At 37.4% G+C, this 27,621-nt stretch overlaps 2 protein-coding genes across 3 annotated transcripts; one reads left to right on the top strand and one right to left on the bottom strand.

Moving 5' to 3' along the window:
- Positions 1-7,402: 7,402 nt before the first annotated feature.
- On the top strand, positions 7,403-8,549 carry LOC142537491 (uncharacterized). Its single transcript, XM_075643001.1, has 2 exons — positions 7,403-7,712; positions 8,161-8,549. The coding sequence occupies exons 1-2, from the start codon at positions 7,403-7,405 to the stop codon at positions 8,547-8,549; spliced, it is 699 nt and encodes a 232-aa protein (XP_075499116.1).
- A 15,699-nt stretch (positions 8,550-24,248) lies between these two features.
- Positions 24,249-27,324, bottom strand: LOC142530275 (uncharacterized). 2 transcript variants are annotated; one of them, XM_075636035.1, is made up of 5 exons: positions 26,980-27,324; positions 26,784-26,897; positions 25,328-25,576; positions 24,409-24,481; positions 24,249-24,308 (listed from the first exon to the last, which is right to left on the bottom strand). In XM_075636035.1, the coding sequence occupies exons 1-4, from the start codon at positions 27,149-27,151 to the stop codon at positions 24,435-24,437; spliced, it is 582 nt and encodes a 193-aa protein (XP_075492150.1). In that variant the 5' UTR covers positions 27,152-27,324; the 3' UTR covers positions 24,249-24,308; positions 24,409-24,434. The 2 variants fall into 2 exon arrangements, with proteins under 2 accessions (XP_075492150.1, XP_075492158.1); XM_075636043.1 differs by having other exon boundaries at positions 24,271-24,481; positions 25,328-25,555; positions 26,980-27,313.
- Positions 27,325-27,621: the final 297 nt, after the last annotated feature.

Below are 27,621 nucleotides of genomic sequence, written 5' to 3'. Positions count from 1 at the left end.
AAAAATTGCACCTTTGTCCCTCAATTTTTGAAATTTGCAAAATTGACCCCCAAAATTTTCGAATTATTGCAATTAAGTCCTTATATTATTCGTAATTCTGATTTAGCCCTTCATGTTTCGAATATTGCATTTTTATCCTTAAGATTTTCAGAAATTTCACTTAGGTCCCTTATTTTTCGAAATTTCACAATAGACCTCAAAGTTTCGAAAATTGCACATTAACCCCCAAACTTTCGAAACCTCCCTAAATTATGATTTTCTTTAATTTTGGCCCTAAAACTTTTTATTTTGAACCATTTCCTCCTTCACATAAAATAAGGCACACAATTCAAATCACTTTCTATGGTTCTAGAATCATCACTTAATTCTAACTAAGTAGAACATGTAACCTAATCTTCACTAGGTTAATTCTGCATTTCCAAAACAATTCTATTAACCAATTTAACATTTCATGCAATAGTAAGCAATATAAAAATGTTAAATGACTAGGTTACCCGTGATGAGTGTAGTGTCTGCCTCTTCCTCAGCTTCCTCGGCGTTCATCACATAAGCTCTTCCAACCGTAGGTGCTTTCTTCTTCGGGCAATCGGAAGCCTTATGCCCTTCTTCCTTGCAGATGAAGCATTTATAAGATCCCCACATGCACTTGCCAAAATGAAAACGGTTGCACTCCTTGCAAGGTTGCTTATCGGCAGGCTTTGGCGCTGTAGGTGGTGGCTTTGGTGGTGCTGGTTTCTTGACTTGACCTTGGGGCTTTTGAGGCCCTTGAGGTCCAGGAGGACCCGTATATGGCTTCTTGTTGGGTTGGTTATTATTCTGATGTTGTTGCCTCTTACGCTGTAACTCAAAGTCAATGTCCTTTAGGGATTGCTCAGCCTGATATGCATAGGTAACTGCTGTGGCATAATCTCCAGGACGCATCATCATGACCTTATCCCGAATGGTAGGTCGTAGGCCATCCTTGAAGTGTCTAAGCTTTTCTTCCGCATCCCTAGCAATAAGGGGTACAAAGTGACAACCCCTATCAAATTTCTTCACAAAATCAGCAACAGATACGTCTCCCTGGCGGAGGGTCATAAATTCCCTCTTTATCCGGCTTCTGACATCAGCAGTGAAGTATTTCTCATAGAATTTTGTCTTGAACTGTGCCCAAGTGAGTGTAGCAAGGTCAACACCATGCTCGGCTCCTTCCCACCATAAAGAAGCGTCATCTCGAAACAGATAAGTTGTACACCTTACACGGTCAGCATCCCCCATGTATAGATAGCGAAAATGTACCTCGAGTGAACGAATCCAACTCTCAGCGGTAAAGGGATCAGTAGTGCCAGAAAATTCCTTCGGCCCTAGCCTTCGGAACTGATCATAAATATCATGATGTGGCCTAGGTGGCTGCTGTGGCTGCTGCTGCTGCATCTGCTGTAACTGCAGCTGTAGCTGTTGCTACTGTAACTGCTGCTGCTGTAACTCTTGCTCGAAGAGACGAGCCATACCCTCTAATGCACGAGTAGCAGGATCCCCTGGAGGAGGGGGTGGTGGTGGTGCATTTATTTGACTATTCCCTCGACGATTAACACTGTTCTCTTCCTGATTCTCGATAACGGGTACACGTCTAGGAGGCATTTTATCTGAATGTTTTCCAAATTCTAACGTAACCAACATGCATTTAAATCTAAGTTTCCTAATTATGCGACATGTCCTAATTCATTTTATCAGTTTAAGCATGCAAAGCATAAATATTCAAAAAGCTAATAAACATGCATCATAATATTCATATCATCATGCAGGTAACATCATAAAATCATATAAAACATGTAAACTTACAAATTGAGGCTTGACGACTGATCTTCCCGGCGCTGATGGTGGCAAAACCCTTTACAGGACCTTTGCTCTGATACCAACTGAAACGTCTCCTCTTTTCGTTTTCTTAAAAAGTACTAGAAATTTTTTTTTCCTCGTAATTAAATATACTTATATACAAACGTTTTAAAATACCTTGTCACCATTTTTAAAATAAAACATCCTACTAGTGCTTGAAAATCCAAAGAGAGAAGTCAAACATGAAATCGTAAATCATTTACCAAACCTAAAAAGCAATAATTATTTGAAAAGTGTAGCCCATACTAGCTCTCAAAAATCTCTCAAAATCATAAAGTAAAATGTCGTAGAAATCTTTAACTTAAAGTGATAAACTTAAATGCGGAAATAGAAGCACTGGTCCTCGGGTTATGTGCACCGACAGTCCAGCAAGTCACCCGTCAAGACCTCCAATATCATTGCTATCAATCCCACCTGCATCAACACACCTAGTGAGTCTAAAGACTCAACACGTCCTATCTTTGGTAACAAGTAGTACGTAATACAGTTAACATATAACGGTGAAAAATACTTGTACTGAAAATATCATTTTCATGAGGATGCATAAACTTAAACTTAATTATTTTCGTAAACATTTTCATGATGCATAAAAACATTTTCAAAAGACGTAAACATATCACTTAAACATATTCATATTCATGTCCATATTCGTATTCATACTCATGTTCGTGTTCATGTTCATGTTTGTTGAATTCAGATCGTTGATTGTGACTTTCATATACGTGTTAGGCGATGGATCCATCTACATGTAACCACAGTGCTGGGCGGCGGGGGGCACCAGCAACACTCTCACCGGTCAACTGGGCCCTGGCCTTACGTATTATCATATCATCATATACATATACATATACATATCTGTATCCAAGGAAATACGATCGTCGGGCTCCCACTGGGACCATAACCCTCACGATATCTCCAACATATCATCGTGTTAGTCACAATCCCTTCACATCCTTCAACATATTATCATCACTTAAAAAAAATCATGCATATAACGTTTTTCGTTTTAGACCAAGCATGCAACATGTCTTTTAATGTTATTGTTTCATCATGAAAATCCATAGGCATTTAAAATGAACATTTTAACATTTTAAATCATAAACATATAAAATAATCATTTTACCCTGTAAACATTCATAAACATTTAGAAATAATCATATCAGCATATAAAACAGCAAATAGGGCACTGCCATGACGTTTACTAATTTTCCGATGTAAAAAGACCGTTTTACCCCTGGACGTGACGTTTTACGGTTTTGACGTTTTCTTGATTTTCTTGACTCTAACATGTCCCAAATAATTATTTAAGCTTAAATTAAAATTCCCATAATTTTATGTAGCTTAAAAACGAGACTTTTTAATTAATAAGTATTTGGACGTTTTTTAAGGCGTTTTAATTCCGAAAAATCCCCAAACTTTAATATAAAATTCCTAAATTCTAAGTTTAGTATTTTTATATCATTTTAGTCCCCATGAACCACGAATCGACCCCCGTGAGCCGTTGTTCAAGTTTTAAAGCTTAGGAAACCCTAATATGACACATAAACTTCGACCCCGAGCCATCTCTTGATTCTATCGAGTCACCCCCGAGCCATGTTGGTCCAAACTCTGACCAACACCCTATAGTACCCTACTGGATCTAAGGAACACACAAAAACCATACCTAACACCAAAATCGAACCACCTCAGCAAGTATTTAAAGTGGCCGAGAATTGCTTAAGGACAAGGACTCTTGTTCTAGCTTCTAGGACTCTATCCGTTAGCCCAACCACCAAACCAACCTATCGTGCCCTGACTTAAGACCCTAAGGACTCACTCAACCCAGCCTTCGAACCCAGGCAGAGCCCCACACCCCCTGCGCCACAGTTGAACCCTGCGCACCCTTACTGCACTCTCGGGTAGGAGTCCTTGTCAACAAGGACTCCTCCCAGCCCACTTGGCTCGATTCCTAGCATGGGCAGGACTCCTCCTTGACCCCTCACAGACCCTGGCTAAGCCCTGGACAGATGCCACGACCCAGCCAAGCCCTTGGAACCCAAAACCGAATCCCTCGCTTCCCACGACAGCAGGTTGCTACAGCTTGTGTTTAGACTTGGTTTGTGCATGTTTGTGGCTTATTTTATGACCCTAACCTCATGTAAAACATTGTCTAAACATGTCATGATCATGGCAGCCCCTTTAACACAAACAACAACACGATTTGGATTGAAATTCATACTTGAAAAGTTCATGATGCATGCAAAAACGAAAATACAGAAAGTAATCCTTGACTTGTAAACTTTTCTTTCATGAAAACAATACTATGATGTGGTGATGGTTTGAAGAAAAGAATAGGCGTGCATTTGCGTAATTAACGCTCGAATATCCGTTGACGACGAAGAACGGATCGAAACCTTGGCTTGAAGTCCCTTGAACCCTTCGAACTGCTCTTCAAAATTTTGTGTGAAGTGTCGTGTGTGTATGGGAGGGGTGGAGAGAGTTTTTCAGAAAATAGAGGGTGTGGCCGATGGCTTTGTGTGCAAAGTAGACTAGGTTTTGGCAATTTTTACACTTTAAATACTAATTAAATCCCTAAGTAGGCTTTAGGCGTATTAAGCTATAAAATTAAGCCCATTAGTTAAATTAGGATTTAAATAAAATAATACCAAAGTTTTTCTTTAATTAAATATGTGAATTTATTAGCCGGGTTACCAAAAAACTCGTATTTTAGTTGAAAAACCAACACCGATAAAATTTACGCTCCGGCGTATAAAATCAACTCAAAACCCTTATTTTTCAAAAATACTAACAAGCATCGCCATATTTTAAATAATTAAAAATAATCATTTAATAAAAATATTTTACATTTTTCAGCCCTCGGTCCCCGTTCCTCGATCGTCACTTGAATATTCCTAAATATACAATTTTATGCATGATGACAATAAAATCTCATTTAGCATATAAACCAGTATGTCACATAATTAGTTAGCAACTAAAGTCGATTAATTACTAAATTTTCATAATTTCCTAGATTCGCATGCAGTTGGTTTACGTTGTCTTAATTTTGGACCTTACACAACAACTTCCATTCTAACCATAGAACTTAAATATGAACTTAGATTTCAGCTAACTTAACTCGAGGAAGTAGCTTCAAAGCTCGGAGACTGACTCAACGGGAGGCCAAGCTGCAAGTAACCACATCCATCAAAGAGTTGTCACAGGAGAAGCAAAACCCCAGCTCAAGGACTTGACCTTTAAGCTCAAAGAAGCTCAACCAAGCTTGTCCTAACAAGACCAAAAAGAGAGCTAAAGGATGAGCTAAAGGCTTGGACAAGTTAATGGCGCAAGAAATGATCTTTGAGATAATCCATGAATGAGCTAGGAGACCAGGACACAATTATGATGCAAGAGATGGCCTTTGGTGCTTGGTATACTTTGACCACCATTACTCCATTTTTGGAGCCCAAGGGGGCGGCCATAGGGAGGCAAAGAGGCAAAAATTACTCTATAAATAGTGCTCAAGGGTGATAGAAAAACCATTCCAAAAAGCCTTAAAATTTCGGCCCTTACTTTCACATATTCTCAAAATTTCAGCTCCCCCCTCACCCTAAAACCACTCGGCCGAAGTCAAGAAGGAGAAGAAGCTCGTGCGGTTCAAGTGCTAGAGTTTTGCGTCAAGGTGCTGCCGGATTGAAGACAGTATTTGTAAAGAGTACGTCGAAGTGCTGCCAAATTTTCGAGAGACAAGTTCGTGCCAAAGTCTGCATATTCGAATCTACCTTCAAATCTGTAAGTGGATTTTTGATATGTATATTCGTTTGTATTTTTAAATCTTGAATATAAAAGTTATGACATGCATGAATGTGTGTCCTCATTTTCGAAAACAACATGACGTCCGTCTTTTAAAATTTCGACCGATTATGTGTTTTCTTCTATGCTTCGAAATTTTTTGGTTCCGCTGAATCCGTCTGAAACTCTTATATCTGAAAACTCTGATACATTCTGTCTGGTAAACTCTGAATTCTGTGTTGCACTGTTATAATTCGAATTTGAAATAGGACGAGAATTGTAATTCTGTCTGGCCCCCATTGGTGGGTATAAAATCATGTTCTGTCTGGCCCCCATCGATGGGTATAAAACCGTGTTCTGGCCTCACCCCTTAGAGGACTAACATATTGGGGACAATTTGACCATGGAAATGAGATGAGTAACAGTGTTGTGTCTGTTTGAGAATTTGTTATGATCTGATTTGCTTCCGAACGGCTCTGAATCATCTGCTAACTTCTGTCTTATATTCGCTTCGTTTCTGTTATGATATGTTAAGGGTAATAAGTTTTGAAAGTTGGTTAAAGAAATGTTTTAAGAAAACTAAGTTCTCTATATGTATCATTGGAAATCGATTGATCCCCCACTTGCTGAGTGTTTCCCAAAACACTCACCCCTTACAAATTTCAGATAAAAACGAGGAGCAACTGAATGAGGAAGAGCAAGATGTTTTTTGGGGATATTGAATCAAGGATCGAGATCAAGATTCAAGAATTTTATTTTTCTTTTTTTTCCGCTTCTAAATCTTCGATGTAATTTCATTTCATTGTTATTGTAAAGACAATATTATTTTATGAAAAAGACTCGTATTTGGCATTTCGATACGAGGCTTAATTTTTTTTCAAGAAATTGTCAAACACTGCCGAATGTCACCTACGTTTCGAACACGGGGCGTGACAGTTGTCAACCCGACTAAAGTAATTTTTTAAAAAAGAGTGTTTATTAACTCTTTTTTTAGAGACATCAAATGATCCTATCAAACTTGTCAGTGTATGACTAGTGGGTTTAACAAAGCTAGATCAGAGTGAAATGGTTATATTAAAATAATAAATTTAAATATAAAAATTGTGAGTCCAGTGTGCCAATTAAAACCAAATGGGTCAATGCATGAAGAGGTCGAGTTGGCTTGTTTTCGAAGAACAGAGTTGTGATATCAGGAAGAGTACAAGGAGTTGGTTGTTCGGTTGCAATAACTGAACCAAGAAGTTACGATCCAGTATATATAGAAGCTTGAAACCTATCCTTGAGAAGAAGAGAGATATATTCCTTCGTCTTGATACCAACAAAAAGAGAATTCAAGTGATCGACTCAGAGAGACAAGAAAGGGAAGCACAAGAAAAGTGAATTAAAAGAATGAGTGTATGTTCGTAAGTCTTGTGTGTATAACCATTGTGAATTATGTACAAGTGCTGAAAAATATTTCTTGGTCGTAATCGTTTTATTATTGATCAATAAAAGAGAAGCCCCTCTCGTGGATATAGGTCGATTAATGACCGAACCACGTAAATCGTTTCTTGTGTAGATTGAATTACAAATCTTTATCGTTCTGAATTCTTCTTGACCAAAGACATGCTTGTTGAGTTTCTTAAATTATGAAAAAAATAAAGGAACACTGGTTTGAGGCTGTGCAATTCTTTAAGATTGATTAAGAATAGAACAGATGGATTCACTTACATAACAAGTGGTATCAGAGCACGGTTCAAGGCTGTTTCAAATCTAGATGATGGGTACAAAGATTGAAGTGGATCGCTTCGATGGAAAGAGAGATTTCGGATTATGGCGGAGGAGAATGTACGCCATTCTTGTTCAACAGAAAGTTGCAAAAGCCCTGTTGGGTGAGAAGAAACTCCCAGATACTCTTGATCCTAAAAAGAAAGATGGAATACTCGAATTGGCCTTCAGTACACTCACCCTAAATTTAGATGACAAAGTGCTTCGAGAAGTATCCATTGAGAAAACAGCCGCTGGAATTTGGAGCAAGCTTGAATCCCTATATATGACTAAATCTTTACAAGATAGAATCCATTTCAAAGGCAAGTTGTTCGGTTACAAGATGACAGAGACAAAATCAATATGTGAAAATCTTGATGAGTTTAATAAACTCATCTTGGATTTACAGAACATTGGAATATATATAGAAGATGAAGACAAGGCTATCATCATCTTGAATGCGCGTCCGAAAACATATTCAGTGTTTGCAAGACACTATGAAGTATGCAAGAGAGTCTCTGTCATTTGAAAATATACAAAAGGCCTTGAAAGCAAAGGAATCACAGACACACAATGAAAAGGAATCCAAGGAGGTTGGGGAAGGACTGGTTACTCAAGGCAAAACTGAAAAGAAAGAGTTTTGATCAAAGAACTGAAATAGATCCCGATCAAAAACCAAACAGTTCAAGTGTTTTCTCTATCATAAGCCTGGACACTATAGAAGAAATTGTCCAGAGATAAAGAAACATGGTCTTTGACCTCATGATCAAGGGGAGGCAGAGACAACACAAGAAGGGTATGAGAGTGGAGATGTGTTGTGCACCTCAAACTGCAAAAGTGACAACTGCTGGATATTAGACAGCGGGTGCTCATTTCACTTGAGCCCCAACAAGGACTGGTTTGAGACCTTTAATGAGTCAAATGGGGGACAAGTGATGCTTGGAAACAACAAGTCCTGCAGAGTCAATGGCAGTGGAACCATTAGGCTGAGATTGAGTGATGGCACAGAAAAACTTTTGCATGAATTGCGCTATGTACCTGAGCTCAAACGGAATCTAATTTCCCTTGGTACACTGGATCAAATGGCATACACATTTAAGGCAGCAAATGGAATACTAATTATCTCTAGAGGCTCCATGATCTATATGAAAGGAACTTAACAAAATGGACTATATGTACTTAATGGAAGCACTGTTGTTGAATCAGCCACAACAGTGGAAAATGACCAAGATAATCTTATGTTATGGCATCTAAGACTTGGTCATGTAAGTGAGAAAGGCCTTATAGAGCTCCACAAGCAAGGGCTGATAGGAAACAAACAACTCACCCCCTTAGCATTTTGTGAAGACTGCATCAAAAGAAAGGCAACAAGAGTTAAATTTGCGAAAGGCCTGCACACCTCAAAGGCTCCATTGCAATACGTACACTCTGATCTATGGGGGCCTTCAAGTGTCCCTTCAAACGGGGGAGCTAGATATTTTATATCTATCATTGATGACTTTACAAGAAGAGTGTGAGTCTATACCTTGAAACACAAAAATGAGGCCCTGAACAAGTTCAAAATTTGGCTTACACTCACTGAAAATCAGACAGGGAAGACACTGAAGAAACTCAGAACTGACACCAGGCTGGAGTTTTGTTCAACTGAATTTTTTGAGTTCTGCAGAGAAAGAGGGATCAGTAGACATCTTACGGTCCCTGGAACACCACAACAAAACGGCCTCGCTAAAAGGATGAATAGAACAATACTGGAAAGAGTAAGATGTCTCCTCTCCTACACTGGTCTCCCCAAATCCTTTTGGGCTGAGGCAGTTGCTACAACTTGCCACTTGATCAACAGATGTTCATCTTTGTAATATCCCATCCTTTTATCATTTTATTGTTTATAATGTTATTATTTGGATTTGGTTTTTAAAGATTATGATTTATTATGGAAATGGACATTTTATGGTATGATGGTTGTGGTATAGTATTGGTGATTGAGTTTATGGGAAATGGTTATTGTTATGTTTATTGAAATGGTAATAGAATAGTTATGATTATGTTTATTAGAATGGTTTTTGGAGTTATGTTTTCTAATTATTATTGGGTATGAAAAAGGACGAGTTGTTGTTGTGATGTTTTGATGGATGATTGGAGGATGTATTTGGATGTTTAGTTCATTGGTATTGCATAGGATTGGAAAATGATGGATTTTAAGTGTATTGGTCATGATCTTGTGGTGCAGGAGTAGCGCCGGGGAGCAGTGCTGCTAAGCGTGCAGAGGCAGCGCTGCCAAGCAACGTCGTGGCGCTGCCAGCGTCGTGGCGCGGGAGCCGCAGCACCAGCAGGGTGGCGCCGCGGCGCTAGGCGTGCGAGAGTTGCTACTTGGTAATGAGTTTTTGATGGATTTTAAGGCTTTTATATACCATTCTAGAGACTTCTACTCATTTTTAAACACTTCCTTCTTCTTTTGATCGGTTCTTGCTCTTTCTCCCTCAATTTTTCCTCTCCTTCATTTCTTGACTCCAAGGTCAAATATTTAGTGAATTTCTTTAGTTTCTCCTACTATCTTCCAAAGCTTCAAGGTAAGAATTCTATTTTCTTGAGTTGATAGAAGGTTTGAGAAGTTGAAGGTTTAAGTTGAATTGTTTGATTCCTTGGATTCATGGTAATGATTTATGGTTATTATTGTGATTATTGTTGTAGGAATCATTCAAGATCACCTTAGCCATATTTTGGTTGTCGGTTTGTAAATAGAATCTCTTCTTGTGCTCACATGATATATATATGTATAAAAGCCATGTTTATTGATGCCTAGCTCCTTTCATTACTATGTTGTTGATATAATTGTTGTTATGTATTCATTGATCAAGATTTTCCATTGAATTTATTGATAAAGGAGCTAGTAATTCATTGTGCCTACCAAGTATTTGTTCAATTGCCTCAATGAAGTTCCCATGATTTAAAGCCAATGATTGATAGTAATTCATGCATGTCATTGGACAATTTCATGATTTTAAGTATCTCTCACAGTTTTGATATATATATCAAAGAGACACAGGTCACAGAACTATCAATTCATTTCCTTTAATTCATGCCATCAGATACCATTTATATTGACTTGATACCTATTATTCATTCTGAATGATATTATTAAATTTTCATTGCCATTGCCATGTTTCAAGCCAAGCCTATGTATATATTGTAACGTACCGTACTTTTACTACTTCAAAATTTGCGAAAAAATTAAAAATTTTCTTAAACATAAAATTTCATACGGTCGTCACTTGTCATTTAACTTAATAATATTAAAATCATTATTCCCAACTAATATTTTCCAACAAAGTGCTTATTTCAAATCATCTCACATCCAACATAAAAACATAATATTTTAAAATTTTCATAAAACATAAACATAGTGGTCCTCGGGTTTAGCCTTCCGCTCAGTCCAAGCCTGCCCCTTGGTCGCCACCTCCTGTCTCCTCCTCAACGTACTCACCTGCATCGTTCAAGTCTAGTGAGTCTAAAGACTCAACACGTATAAACTGGGAATAACGAGTATTACATAATAAAACCACATACAACTTCAAAATATAACATATATACTTGAAACTTAAACTTTCATAATAACTTTGAACTCTCATAAACTTCTTTGAACTTGAACATACATACTTTGAAACTTGAACTTGCATAATAACTTGAACTTTCATAAACTTGAGCTTTGCATAAACTTTGAAGATACATGCATACATAATATGACGTGCCATCACGTAAACTTTTCTTTAAACATGCTTTCATACTTCAACATACTTAACTTCATCATTTTGCGTAGAGGATGTTTCAAAGCAAGTGACCCATAACATAATAAATGCCTGATCAGACAAACCACAGTACTGGGCTGACAGGGACATATCCACTGCCACATACATGAGATCCCTGTTCATAATTTAACAGGCCAGTTGATCCACGTTCATAATTTAACGCTTCACAACCACGATCTAACCCGTTCATAATTTAACGGGCGGATTGGTCCCCGTTCATAATTTAACGCTTTCCAATCTTAACTTCAAACCCGTTCATAATTTAACGGGGTGGAGAGGTCCTCGGCCACGTTCACCGACTTCCAAACCCATTCACTTTTGGTCACAAGACATTTAGCATACCTCAAAAACTTCAAATATTTTCTTTGCACGTCATACATACGTACTTTGCATTGAGGGATTCGTTGGATGTCAATCGGGTCGTTGCTGCAACATACTAATATGAATACATAAACTTAACTTGTACAACTTAAACGTAAATGTCATGCTTAATCCCAAGCTAAATAAATTCTTAGAACATTCTATAATTTCCCATGACATAACCCTGTAAAACATCATATTAAACCATGGTATAAAACCTCAAATCAAACCTTAAATAATAAAAGAATATACCTAAAATCTGAAGGTACACGGACCCCGTCCCTAGGTCCGTATCATGGTCCGTGTCCGTGCGCTTAAAAATTGTTGTGATGAAATAAGAAGGCACGGACACCATGCCTACCTCCGTGTCCGGGTCCGTGTCCGCTCTGTTCGACGAATTATTTTATGAAAATTTTGCGACATGTCTATTCTCCCAATTAACACATAAGGCATCAAGATTCATCACTATGAGACCATTCTAGGACACCATAACAATGAACTAAACTTTTATAATCACCCTACAATTCATACGACCCAAAATATTGTCATTTATATTAAAGTTTATTTCTTACGACATCTTAATAATTCAAGCTCTTAACGACATGAATCAAAACCTCAAAAATACTCTAAACATCATTACTAACTTTCTTAAATGCAGCAACAATCACCCGTCGATCCCCAACAAAGCCTGCAACATAAAAACTTCAAGAACATATTAAAATTCATAACTTTCTTGAAACACGATTTGAGCAGTCATACTAAAAACTCCATAACTCACTCGTTTTTAATCCAAATAACTCGAATTTTATATCAAATCGAACGTATCGAAAAGATCTACGTTTTTTTAATTAAAAGTTTTCTCAAAATATGTACCGAAAAATCGCAGTTTTCCAAAGAACAGCGAAATATGAGTTTTCGAATCTAAAAATAGCAGTCATACTAAAAACACCATAACTCACTCGTTTTTAATCCAAATAACTCGAATTTTATATCAAATCGAAGGCATCGAAAAGTTCTACGATTTTAACGTTGAAAGTTTTCTCAAAATCAATACCGAAAAATCGCAGTATTTTACAGAACAGCAAAAACGTGAATTTGGTGATCCAAAATTGTTTCAAACTTGATCTAGACGTGATTGCTCAAACTTCTACGCATCACACATATAATTTTTGCATAAATAACAACACAACGCATAATATGACAAGATCGATGCATCAAGAACAGAATATACGTGCCTTTTGATATTTAAAAATACCGAAACGACGATACCGAAGCGGATATGATACGGGAGACAATCCGGGACGAACTTAGCTCAATTTCTTCAAAGAAAACTTACTAAATATATGCTGGAAATTTTTAGAGGAGATGTGCTCGTTGAATGAAAAAAAAGAAGGAAGAAAATGAAATAAATAAATTGAGAGATGAGTGTTTTAAAAACACAACTTTCTCTTTAGTCAAAAAGTTTAATAGCATGTTTTGTTTTGTGTTTTGTGTTGTGTGTGTGTACGTGTATATGTGTGTGTAAATGTGTGAGTGTGTGTGTGAGTCAAAGTGTGTGTGCTTGTGTGTTGATATATATATGTGTATATATATATATACCTACATATATATAAACAATTGTAACATATGTATTTAATATACTAAAAAATCTATTTAAAAACATTTAACATACTAATTTAAAATAAATCTCATATTAACCCCATTATAAATTTTAAATTTAAATAAGATGCACAAATACTACAACTTTAAAATTTTAAAATCAATTAATCATTTAAATAATTAAGCTCTTAAATTACTAAAATTAATTAAATTATTTAAAATACTCCATCCTTATCTTAAATAAAATACTGCATTAAAATTTACTAAAAAAAAATCGTCCCTATCTCCTTTCCTCGATCTCGCCTCGAATAATCGCCTGAAACATAAAACTCTAGAAAACATTTTAACATACATTAAATAAACATAAATAATTAAAATAATAAATTTCATAAATTAAATATATGCATGGATTTTACGTATACTATTTTGGGCTTTACATATATACTTGTTATGTATAGCTTTCTACTTACTGAGTTTTATCTCATTCCAGTTAATGTCATGTGATGCAGGTGATATTGTCCTAGAAAAAAGAAGTCATATCGCATAATAATGGGAAACACTTTTGAAATGTAACTTTATTTTTGAGGGATGACCATTAATGATTATGGATAGCATGTAATTTGTAGCAAATGAATCATATTTTCGTGATATTTTTGAAATTGTGATGTTAAAAGTTGGAAAATTTTATGTAAATAGTATTTAGTTTCTTTCTTTTCAATGAAATGCTTCTGCGAATGTTATTTCTTTTAAATCTTTATGTCATGGGAAGGGGGTTGTTTCAATTGGTATCAGAGAAAAAGTTCTTGGGACATATATGACATCTTCTACCTAGGACAATCTGGTATGTTTTCGATCCTGCATCTATTGATTTTAACATTGAGAATTGATTTCATTTCATTGCCATTGATGTATTCTTTCTTCCTATATATGTTAAAGTGAGCATTTGTATAGGAAATGCCTCCCAAGAGAAAGAGTATTTGTAAGACCGAGCGCTTGCCGCTTTACCAAAAGCTATAGCTAGTAGCAATGGTGCAACTCAAATCTATTAAACCGCACAGCAGCTCAAGCACCATGGTTCGATCGCTCTACCAAGCAGGGACAATTATTGCACCCAACAATCTCCCTCCCAATAATTGCACTCCTTGCAATCAATGGGAATCGAACCCATGACCTTGGCTCTGATACCAATTGTAGGACCGAGCGCTTGCCGCTTTACCAAAAGCTATAGCTAGTAGTAATGGTGCAACTCAAATCTTTTAAACCGCACAGCAGCTCAAGCACCATGGTTCGATCGCTCTACCAAGAACCCAACAGTATTGAAGGGGATGATAGGACCCCTCCTACTTATAAGACGCCCAAAGTTGTAAATGAATTCAGCAAGTTATCACAAGAACAAGCGAAGGTTCATAGCGAACAGATTCAACAGCTATTGAGCATGCACACTTCGACCCAGGGTTGTGGTCGTGGAAGAGGTCAAGGCACAACTGAAAGTTCTGATGATGGTGCATATGATCGTTTAAGACGTATGAACCCTCCTGATTTTATTGGTGACCCTGATCCACTAGTGGCTCTGGAATGGGTCAAGTCATTGGAGGCCATATTCGATTAATTGAAGTTCACCAACCAAGATAAGGTAAGTTGTGATGTGTTTATGTTGGTCAAAGCTGCGCGTATTTGGTGGAAAGCTACCAAGTTTACAGTTAATGTTCGAGAATTAAAGTGGGACGAGTTCAAGGAATTATTCTACGCCAAATATTTTTCAAGAGAGGTCAAGGCCAAGAAGGTGAAGGAATTTCTTGAATTGAAGCAAGATGCTATGTTTGTCGTTGAGTATACTTTGAAGTTTGAAGAATGATGTGTTTTTGTTCCTTTTATTGCTGAAAACGACAAAGATAAGGGAGAACACTTCCTTCGTGGTTTGAAGTCAGAGATTCGAAGAGATGTTCATATGTCAAAAGTGATCACCTACCAAGACATTGTTGAGAGAGCCTTACTTGCCGAGCATGATGAACAAGAGATTGAGAAGGAACGGCAGTTAAGGAGGCAAGCTTTTCAAGCTAGAGGGCAAGGGACAAGTACTAATGTGCGAGGTGGCCACAAAGGAAAAGGCAAGATGGAGCAACGCAATAAGCCTTCTTTACCTTCTTCAGATACGGAGAGATCTGTCTGCCTAAGTGTGGCAAGCCACACAAAGGTGAATGTTTGGTTGGTAGTGGTCGATGTTTTAGATGCAAAGAAATGGGGCACACAGCACAGAAGTGTCCTCTTTCTTCGAATCAAGGAAGAGTTCAAGGAAGAATTTTTGCAATGACCAAAGAAAGTGCTAATCCTGATTCTTCAGTGATATCAGGTAATATTTTAATCTTCGGCAAGAAAGCACTTACATTAATTGATACTGGTCCGACACTCTTTTATTTCTGAAGAGTTTATGCATTCTTTATCTGTTGAACCTACTGTTATGCCATTACACTTCATATTGTGTTGCCCCGTGGAGATGAAATTTGTCCTACTAGTATCCTTAAGGCTTGTCCTGTTCAAATGAGTACGAGATTATTGTTTGCTGATCTTATTGTTATTCCGATGGTTGCATTTGATGTCATATTGGGTATGGATTGGTTATCTGCTTATCATGCGGTGATTGACTGTGTGGGCAAGACGGTGAAGTTTTTAGCCGATGACCATGAGAATGATGTATTTGTTGGTCTAGGCTCTTCGATGAGTATTCCTATTATTTCTTGTCTACAAGCTACTAAATTTTTGCACAAAGGTTGTATTGTTTTTCTTGCTTCAGTGTTGGATGTGTACAAGGAAAGTAATATGCAATTACAGGATATTGATATGGTTCAAGATTATCCTGACGTATTTGCAGATGATGTGCCTGGATTACCACCTGATCGAGAGGTGGAGTTTGTTATTGATTTAATTCCAGGTACAGCTCCAATCTTTAAGGCTCCGTACAGAATGGCTCCGACTGAGATGAAAGATTAAAGAATCAATTACAGGAGCTATTAGATAAATTTTTTATCCATCCTAGTTCATCGTCGTGGGGAGCTATGGTGTTATTTGTGAAAAATAAAGATGGATTGTTGAGATTATGCATTGATTATCGAGAACTCAACAAGGTAACTGTTAAGAACAAATATGCTTTGTCACGTATTGAGGACCTGTTTGATCAATTGCAAGGAGTAGTAGTGTTTTCGAAGATTGACCTTCAGTCTAGTTATCATAAATTGAAGGTGAAAAATAAGAACATACCAAAGACTGCTTTTAGAACTAGGTATGGCCATTATGAATTTTTGGTTATGTCGTTTGGACTAACCAATGCTCTTTCAGTTTTCATGGATTTAATGAATCGTGTCTTTAAGCCGTATTTGGATATCTTTGTCATTGTTTTTATTGATGACATCTTGATCTACTCAAAGACACGAGAACTTCATCGTGAGCATTTGAGGATTGTGTTGCAGCTGTTGAGGGATAAGCAATTGTATGCTAAGTTAAAGAAATGTGAGTTCTGGTTGGAGCAGGTGGCATTTTTGGGCCACATTGTTTCGAAAGAAGGAATTTTGGTTTATCCATCCAAGATTGAAGCCATTAAGCAATGGTCCATTCCAAAGACAGTGTCAGAGGTTACAAGTTTTCTTGGTTTGGCAGGGTATTACAGACGATTCATAGAGGACTTTTCGAAGATAGCATTGCCATTGACGAGTTTGACACGGAAGGCTACCAAGTTTGAATGGACCATTGAGTGCCAAAGAGCATTCCAAGCCTTGAAAGATAAGTTAACTTCTGCCCCTGTTTTAGTACTTTCTTGTGGTACTGAAGATTTTGTTGTGTATACAGATGCTTCAAAGCAGGGGTTAGGTGTTGTATTGATGCAGCGTGGGAAAGTGATAGCTTACGCTTCTTGTCAGTTGAAGAAATACGAGAAGAATTATCCTACTCATCTCTTGGAGCTGGCTGCTGTGGTGTTTGCCATAAAGATTTGGCGGCATTATCTCTACAGTGAGAAATGTGAGATTTTTACAGATCACAAAAGTTTGAGCTATCTGTTTTCGCAGAAAGAATTGAATATTAGGCAGAGAAGATGGTTGGAACTGGTGAAAGACTATGATTCCACCATTAGTTATCATCCTGGTAAAGCTAATGTGGTTGCAGATGCGTTGAGTCGCAAGTCGAGTTCTTTATTGGATTCTATGGTTTCTAAACCATTGTTGCTTGATCTGCAAAGGAACGAGATAACTTTGGTATCTCCAGGTGCAGTGGCTCGATTATCTGCACTAGTTCTTAACTCAACTTTGTTTGATCGAATTTTGAAGGGACAACAGTCCGATGATCAATTATTGGAGTTGAAGAGAAAAAGTGATCTGACAAGAGTTTCTGAGTTTGGGTTGAATCGTGATGGTTTATTGACCTTTCGAGGTAAGATATGTGTTCCTATGAATGATGACATTCGAAAAGATGTACTTCTTGAAGCTCATACAGCGCCATATTCTGTACACCCTGGTAGTACCAAGATGTACCAAGATATTCGACGTCTTTACTGGTGGTCAGGTATGAAGAAAGATATCATGTTATTTTTTTCTGAATGTCTGACCTGTCAGCAGGTTAAGATTGAGCATCAAAGACCGGCTGGATTGTTGCAATTCTTACCTATACCGCAATGGAAGTGGGAGCACATAACAATGGATTTTGTTGTTGGGTTGCCAAGGACTCAGAAGAGCTTCAATTCTATTTGGGTGATCGTGGATTGATTGACCAAGTCATCTCATTTTCTTCCTGTCAAGACAACGTATTCTATGAATCAATATGCTAAGGATTATATTCAGGAAATTGTGAGACTTCATGGGATACCAATATCGATAGTTTCTGATCGTGATCCGAGGTTTACATCGAAGTTCTGGAAGAGTTTGCACAGAGCCTTGGGTACGAAATTGGCATTTAGTACCACCTACCATCCTCAAAGCGACGGAAAATCTGAAAGGGTGATCCAAATTCTTGAAGATATGCTAAGAGCTTGCACGATTGATTTCCCGGGAAGTTGGGATTCCAAGTTGCCTTTGGCGGAATTCACTTATAAAAACAGCTACCAGTCTTCAATCGGCATGGCACCTTATGAAGCTTTATATGGAAGAAAATACCGATCTCCTTTGTATTGGGAAGAGGTAGGGGAAAGGAAGATGTTGGGCCCGGAGTTGGTTCAACAAACAACGGATGTGGTGGCTTTGATCCAAGAAAGAATGAAGACCGCTCAGTCTAGACAGAAAAGTTATGCCGATGTACGACGACGGCCTTTGGCATTCGAGGTTGGTGATCATGTGTTCCTTAAAATAGCCCCGCTCAAGGGAGTGATGCGTTTTGGCAAGAAAGGTAAACTAAGTCCTCGATACATTGGGCCGTTTGAGATTCTAGATAAGATTAGAGACCGAGCCTATCGTCTTGCATTGCCACTGGACTTGGATTGAGTTCATAATGTCTTCCATGTTTCCATGCTACGTAAATATCTTCCTAATCCATCTCATGTTCTTCGATACGAATCTTTGGACCTTTTACCTAACTTGAGTTACAAAGAAGTTCCGGTTGAAATTCTTGATAGCAAGGTAAAAGTGTTAAGAAACAAGAAAATTGGACTTGTGAAAGTCCTATGGAGGAATCATGTTATTGAAGATGTCACTTGGGAACCGGAAGAAGAAATGGAACATCGCTATCCGAATTTATTCGACGGTAAGCAAATTTCGGGGACGAAATTTTTATAAGGAGGGGATATTGTAATATCCCAACCTTTTATCATGTTATTGTTTATAATGTTATTATTTGGATTGAGTGTTTAAAGATTATGATTTATTATGGTAATGGACATTTTTATGGTATGATGGTTGTGGTATAGTATTGATGATTGAGTTTATGGGAAATGGTTATTGTTATGTTTATTGAAATGGTAATAGAATGGTTATGGTTATGTTTATTAGAATGGTTTTTGGAGTTATGTTTTCTAATTGTTATTGGGTATGAAAAAGGATGATTTGTTGTTGTGATGTTTTGATGGATGATTGGAGGATGTATTTGGATGTTTAGTTCATTGGTATTGCATAAGATTGGAAAACGATGGATTTTAAGTATATTGGTCATGATCTTGTGGTGCAGGAGCAGCGCTGCTAGGTGTGCAAAGGCAGCGCCCCACGCAGCGTCTCGGCGCTGTCAGCGCCGAAGCGCGGGCGCCACCTAGGAGTGCGAGAGTTGCTACTTGGTAATGCGTTTTTGATGGATTTTAAGGCTTTTATATACAATTCTAGAGGCTTCTACTCATTTCTAAACTCTTCCTTCTTCTTTTTATCGGTTCTTGCTCTTTCTCCCTCAATTTTTCCTCTCCTTCATTTCTTTACTCCAAGGTCAAAGATTTAGTGAATTTCTTTAGCTTTTCCTACTATCTTCCCAAGCTTCAAGGTAAGAATTCTATTTTCTTGAGTTGATAGAAGGTTTGAGAAGTTGAAGGCTAAAGTTGAATTGTTTGATTCCTTGGATTCATGGTAATGATTTATGGTTATTATTGTGATTATTGTTGTAGGAATCATTCAAGATCACCTTAGCCATCTTTTGGTTGTTGGGTTGTAAGTAGAAGCTCTTCTTGTGCTAACATGATACATATATATGTATAAAAACCATGTTTATTGATGCCTAGCTCCTTTCATTACTATGTTCTTGATGTAATTGTTTTTATGTATTCATTGATCAAGATTTTCCATTGAATTCATTGATAAAGGAGCTAGTAATTCATTGTGTCTACCAAGTGTTTGTTCAATTACCTTAATGAAGTTCTCATTATTGAAAGCCAATGATTGATAGTAATTCATGCATGTCATTGGCCAATTTCATGATTTTTAGTATCTCTCGCAGTTTTGATATTTATATCAAAGAGATACTTACCACAGGTCACAGAACTATCAATTCCTTTCCTTTAATTCATGCCATGAGATACCATTTATATTGACTTGATACCTATTATTCATTGGGAATGATATTATTCAATTTTCATTGTCATTGCCATTGCCATGTTTCAAGCCAAGCCTATGTATATGTACTTGTTATGTATAACTTTCTACTTACTGAGTTTTATCTCATTCCAGTTAATGTCATGTGATGCAGGTGATATTGTCCTAGAAAAAAGAAGTCATATCGCATAATAATGGGAAACACTTTTGAAATGTAACTTTATTTTTGAGGGATGACCATTAATGATTATGGATAGCATGTAATTTGTAGCAAATGAATCATATTTTTGTTGATGATATTTTAGAAATTGTGATGTTAAAAGTTGGAAATTTTTTATGTAAATAGTATTTAGTTTCTTTCTTGTCAATGAAATGTTTTCGCGAATGTTATTTCTTTTAAATATTTATGTCATGGGAAGGTGGTTGTTTCAATCTGTACCATTAGGATTTAAAACCCCTATGGAAAAGTGGACAGGAACCCTTCCAAGCTTGCATGAGTTAAAGTTCTTCGGATGTGCTGCATGTGCACATATAAAGCAAGGAAAATTGGAGTCAAGGGCTATCAAATGTGCGTTTCTAGGCTATCCCGATGGTGTAAAAGGATATAGACTATGGAGCATTGAGCCGGGGAAGCAGAAATTGTTACTGAGCAGAGACGTTACATTTAAAGAGGATCTATACCCCTTCAAGATTCACCATCAGGAAGCAATCCTACAAGGAACGAGAAACAGCTGTGGAGATACCTCAATCAAGGTGGAGCTCCCAAATAATCATTGGGATGGAGAGGATACGGACCATGATCACACTGAAACCATCTCTTCCCAGACAACAAGCTTGGATGACTACCAGTTGGCTAGAGATAGACAACGCAGAACAATTAAGCCACCTCAATAATATGGACAGGAAGACTTGGTGGCTTTATGCTTTCTCAATAGCTTCACATATAGGTGAAGAAGAACCTCAAAATCTGGAAGAGGCGATGAACTCAACAGAAAGAGACTCTTGATACAATGCAATGAAGGATGAGATTGACTCCTTAGTGAAGAACCACACCTGGGATATAGTCCCTAAGCCCCAAAAGCAAAGAGTGGTAGGTTCTAAGTGGATCTTCAAGAAGAAAGAAGGTATACCTGGAGTTGAGAAGCCTAGGTACAAGGCCAGGCTAGTAGCAAATGGATATTCTCATGTTGAAAGAGTTTATTACCAAGAAATATTTTCCCCAGTGGTAAAGCATAGGTCAATAAGAGTTGTACTTGCCATAGTAGCTCGAGAAGACCTTGAACTTGAACAACTGGATGTGAAGACGGCTGGAGACCTTGAAGAACTTATTTATATGGAGCAACCACAGATGTTTGAAGTCAAGACAAAAATACCTCAAGTATGTCGTTTAATTGAAATCCTTGTACGGGCTTAAGCAAGCACCTATGCAATGGTACAAGAAATTTGATGAGTTTACGTTGAGTCTAAAGTTTGTGAGGAATAAACATGACTGGTGTGTGTATCACAAGCTACTACCATGTGGAAGAAGGATGCATCTCCTACTATATGTAGATGACATGTTAATTGCCTGTCATGACTTAACAGAAATTCAAAAGCTGAAACTTGAACTCAATGAGAAATTTGAAATGAAAGACTTAGGGGCTGCCAAAAGGATATTAGGGATGGGGATAGTTAGACACAGGGCCAAGAAGGTACTGTTCCTCACGCAATATACCTACTTGAGAAAGGTGCTTAAAAGGTTTGAAATGTCAGATTGCAAAGCAGTACAAGGTCCCTTGGGAAATCATTTCAAGCTGTCATCTATCCAGTCCCCACAAACAGAACAGGACAAAAGCTATTATGCAAAAGGTCCCATATGCTAGTGTTGTTGGCTGCTTAATGTATGCAATGGTCTGTATCAGGCCTGATCTTGCATATGTTGTAAGTCTAGTGTATAGATTTATGGCTAACCCAGGAAAGGAGCATTGGCAAGCAATTAAGTGGATCTTCAGATACCTGAAGGGAACACAAGGAGTTGGATTAATGTTTAAATCTACTGGTGGATGTGAGGATGTAGTTACTGGTTATGTAGAATCCGATTCTGCAGGCAGCATTGATACAAGAAGATCTCTAACAGGATACATATTCACAGTGTATGGCACAGCAGTTAGTTGGAAGGGTATGTTGCAGCATGTAGTAGCACTCTCAACAATAGAAGCAGAGTACATGGCTGTTACAGAGTCAGTCAAGGAAGCTCTATGGATGAAAGGTTTTCTGGAAGAGTCGGGTTATGATCAAAAGACTGTGAATGTCCACTGTGATAGCAAAAGTGCAGTACACTTGCCCAAGCATTAAGTCTTTCATGAAAGATCAAAGCATATAAATGTGAGCTTGCATTTTGTAAGGGATGTGGTTGAGGCAGGAACATTGACAATAAGAAAAATTAGCACAGAGGATAATCCAGCAGACATGTGCTCTAAAGTAATCCCCAATGCTAAGTTTAATCACTGCCTAACGTTCATAAACGTTACCAGTGATGCAAGGCCTTAGAAGAAGGCAACTGGAGGGGCTGAAAAAAGAAGTTGGTTTGAATTGACAAGGTGGAGAATTGTTAGTCCAATGTGCCAATTAAAACCAAATGGGTCAATGCATCAAGAGGTCGAGTTGGCTTGTTTTCGAAGAACAGAGTTGTGATATCAGGAAGAGTACAAGGAGTTGGTTGTTCGGTTGCAACAACTGAAATAACTGAATCAAGAAGTTATGATCCAGTATATATAGAAGCTTGAAACCTCTCCTTGAGAAGAAGAGAGATATATTCCTTCGTCTTGATACCAGCAAAAGGAGAATTCAAGTGATCGACTCAGAGAGACAAGGGAAGCACAAGAAGAGTGAATTCAAAGAATGAGTGTGTGTTCGTAAGTTTTGTTTGTATAACCATTGTGAATTCTGTACAATGAGCTGAAAATTCTTTCTTGGTTGTAATCGTTTTATCATTGATCAATAAAAGAGAAGACCCTCCCGTGGATGTAGGTCGATTAATGACCTAACCACGTAAATCGTTTCTTGTGTAGATTGAATTACATCTGTATCGTTCTGAATTCTTCTTTACCAAAGGCATACTTGTTGAGTTTCTTAAATTCTGAAAACAAAAGGGACACTGGTTTGAGGCTGTGCAATTCTTTAAGATTGATTAAGAATATACCAGAGGAATTCACTTACAGAACAAAAATGTTGTTGCAACTTATAATATGATGTCATTTACACCTATTATTTTTATTTACATTCCGTTCGTTAATAAATGTAATAGGTAAGATATTAAAAAAGAAAAATAACGGGGTTTAACCCGACTTACTAAGTGTCTTACCCGACTTACTAAGTAGGAAGACAACTTCCCACTTGCCTATACAATCGAGTTACTGGACTTCATTGAACAGACTTTACAGGAGGATATAATTTCCCCAGACATCGAAAAATATGTTTTTTAGCAATCAAAATAGCATGCCCGCATATTTTGTTTCATGAAAAATAAAAAAGTTGAATTAAAATATATACGTAACATATAAACAGTACTTCAATCGGAAGAATAATTACCTTAGAACTATAAGTTCGAAAATTTTCCTCATGTTGGTGCCTTTAAAAATTGAAGCGCAGCGGCAGCGTGTATATGGATAACAATTTTCTCACGGATTCAAAGCCCTGTTAAGGAAACCCGAAATGGAGACAAGAATCCCTTATGTTTTTGGGATTTTTTTAGATCCCAAAATACTTTGATGTGAGTATAGAGATACTATCTCGATATCCAAACTCGTCTCGAAAATAATATTGATAATATAATATTGATATTAACATTAATAACAGAGACCGAACATTAGTTTTGTCTCACCCTGCTTTCCCATGTACAGCTTGAGTTCGAGTCCCCACCCTATGGATTACGATTTATTTTGAAAAAAAATTGTAAGTTCGGATTCAGGAACCCTCGAACACATACCGCCTCCTTAATATTTTTGAAGCGAAGATAAGGACGAAGAGGAGGATTTTATCCCCACGGGTTCAGGATTTAGGCGGTAACATGTTTTCCATGACGGGGATGGGAAACGGCTCGTCTCGCCACGGCCCCATCCATATGTGTATATAATGAACCACTTTAAACCAAATTGACGACAACGCGAACAAGTGAAATACACCACATCATCTACCAAACAAAGAATTGCAAAAGCATACATTAAGGACACATATTAGAGTCTGAGTTGAGGAAATCACTTCGTTATGCATGTATCAGAAGCGAATCACACCTAAAATAATCATGTTATGCACGAGTTCACTCGATCGCGATTTCATGCGTTTCTTTCTGAAACAGCCCTTTTCCTGCATCAGAAAACACCACACACATAAACCTTGTAAACACGCAAGTTTCCATATTTTACAATCAAGTATAAACACGATTAGTGGTCGAGAATTTGCTTTTTGTTTATATCTGTAAACTCCATACGCCAATGCCCAATTATGGAGGATAGAATGGAAAATTTTCAGGGGAACCAATGATTAAAAAAAAAAAGGAACGTCCAAATCGCATGGGGAAATACAGGCAAATGAACCCAAAAGCACGAAATCAAGCATTGCACGTTAAAACCACTGGGCTTCATGTTAACGTTGAGCATAAAACTGTCACTTTTTCAGCATAGTTGAAACATTTTTGCTGCAGACTCGGCCAAAAAAAAAAGAAGCATGTAGTTTGAAGTTTTGTTGCAACTATAAATAGCTAGCACATTGTCAAATGAATACGAACCCTGCCAATCTCGAATTGAGGAAGATCAAATTACAGTCAAATAAACATAAATGTCTTGCAATGAGGTCCATCGGGTGAATTGTCTTTACCAACAACATTCTAACCATGATATCTGAATTTGATACTGTTTACGTTTTTTGGTTACGAAGATTCAAATACACATAAACCCATCGACCCGTGTAAAATCAACCAGTAGCTTAACCACTTTATCTTATGTTCAACAAAGTAAACATAAGCATTAACCATGATCACACAAATAAAAACAAAGGAAATTAGTCACTAGACACTCTCGTCAAGAATGAAGTTGAAAAAATAAGTTTAAAAGCCAATTTTTTTCCCATTATATACAAATGTATCAGCCATAAATCTCTGGCAAACAAAACAATTATTATATCCACAAAAATTATTACGAACGTAAGACTTGCCTGGTACAGACATAGGGCGGCAGTTTTGGTGAACCGCATGCTTGACCCTTTCCTTCGGCGCAAGTGCACGTTTAATAGCTATTCGCCTCATGGAAGGGTAGCAGTCATCACGCACATTCTCTCTCAAGCTGTCCATCCCATTTCCAATATCCAGCATAGTTTCATCGCTGCTTTTCCCAATCAGATCACAACGCACACTAGGGTCTTCCTTTCTTTGAGAATGCACTCCTAATGTACAGAGCAGGAAATCTTCTCCAAATGTAAGAATCAAGAAAAATATGAAACTAGACTCCTAGGATACGTAAAATCTCCCTAAAATATTAAATAACATAGTTGAATGCTTATTAAGTGGTTCGCAAACTTGCCGATAGCATTATCCCATGTTTAAGGAAAAAGAACCAAACTCGACATTTTCCTGTTAAATAGAGTTAATTTGCAATTTGACTTTGGAATATGGAGTCTACGCTTTGGAAGGATGAAGAGCTCTTAGAAATAGATGAATTTCCTAGAATGTTTCAAGGCTTCAATAATCTTACACCTCTTTGTATCCAAATCAGTCTAGGGATTTCTCCTAAAATATACATGCATGTGCTTGTCGTAGAGGTGGAAAAAGGTGCAGAAAAACACAAGTAAAAAAAATACTAGCAACCAAAAAAATGTGCTAAAGTTTATCAATAAAATAAAATTCTTCCTACCATTGCTTCGAAAATCCGAACCCAACATTTCCTTTTATGCTACATCTAACAATTCATGCTATGAACTGAGAAGATCCACCAACGCAAGAAAGTTATTCCATCCTACCCGCAAGTTGAAAACGATTTAACTAGGTGCTTTCATTTTTAAGCCATTTTACGAAAATCAAAACTTGAAACAGACTTTGACGTGCAATGCTTTTTTCTTCTTCGCATAAACAGAGTGTTCAGCAGTCGGATCGGTAATAAATTGGAAAATATTTGGTTTTATAAAATGCTTCACACATGGTTCTAAAACACTAATGGCAAATGCTTTTAAACACCACACAATATCAGGTTTTAAAAGGTAGCTTCCGGGGTACACCAAGAAACCTTTGGAAGAGATGGCGGACACAGCAGAGGAAGGCAATATGATGTGATATGCGCTAATAGGCTCCACCCCTGACTGTTTTTCATTTACATGGACCAAGAAATTTTAACATAATTCTGAAAAATTAGCACCCTAATATGATTTTTTTAAAAAAAATTCAGATGCCGGATATCAAAATTCGTTAGCCTGGCCTCCTCCATATGGATTTCAGGTCCACTACACAGTAAATCACCCCTCCAACAGATTGCCTACGTCCTGCATACGCTTCTGATTCATGTTCATTATGCGCACATATACTACTTAAAATTAAATTGGACTTTCAAAGGAAAGCTTCAGAATTTCTACAATCACATAAGTTATCAGATATCAAGAAGCATCGTCAATCCAATTGCACCTGTAGGAGCACTTGTAGTTTCCACAGCGGAATCCAATACCATTGGGGCATACATGAAGCAATCACATTTCAAATACTTGTCCTGTTCCTTAGTGGGTTCACCCAATCCTTCACCTACAACCAAAAAAAAAAAACATTACAGCGAAAACAGAAACTGAACCGAAGCAAAAAAGGGAGCAAGATTCAGCATCTTTACCCAATGAAGCGGGTGAAAATGTGGCAGATGATTGAGGAGAAATCAACGGCGAAAACATATAGGTGTCCGATTTCATGTAGTTCAAGAATTTCCGGAAAACAGTTCTCAGTCTTCTTCTTTTGTTGCTACGCTTGATGGGTTTCTTGGCATAGGACACAACTTTCATGGTCATCGTTAAAGAACACAAAACACCAACAATTGGGTTGCTTCGCAGTCACTGAAGTTCGAGAGAAATGAAAGACAAACGAGGAACCAGGAACGGAAAATAATCTTTGTATGGAGGCGGTTGTTGACATGTGTTCACTGGACAACGTTTTACGTAGTACGGTTGACAGGTGCCCCAAATCCTTTTATCTGTCCATTTATTGATTGATCCATGATACTGCCATTTGTGCTTTCAAGAAAAGACCACAAACCACAAACTTAATAAAAAACTATCGATAATTTTTTTGAAATAGCATCCATTGAAAATGATATAATCAATTTTGGTCTTAATTTAAGTTATTTTTCAAATTAACTTTTTAAATATGTCAAGATATATATATATATATATATTTTAAATTCTGTTATCACCTATTATCATCAATTTCTCATTTGATTTTTTTCTCCCACGGACTCATTTATATTAATTGAGTCAAACTC

The sequence above is a fragment of the Primulina tabacum genome, chromosome 2 (genome assembly GCF_025594145.1).
Source record: "Primulina tabacum isolate GXHZ01 chromosome 2, ASM2559414v2, whole genome shotgun sequence".
NCBI lineage: Eukaryota > Viridiplantae > Streptophyta > Magnoliopsida > Lamiales > Gesneriaceae > Primulina > Primulina tabacum.
The sequence above is the reverse complement of the archived record's forward strand: the minus strand, read 5'-3'. Positions and strand labels throughout refer to the sequence as shown.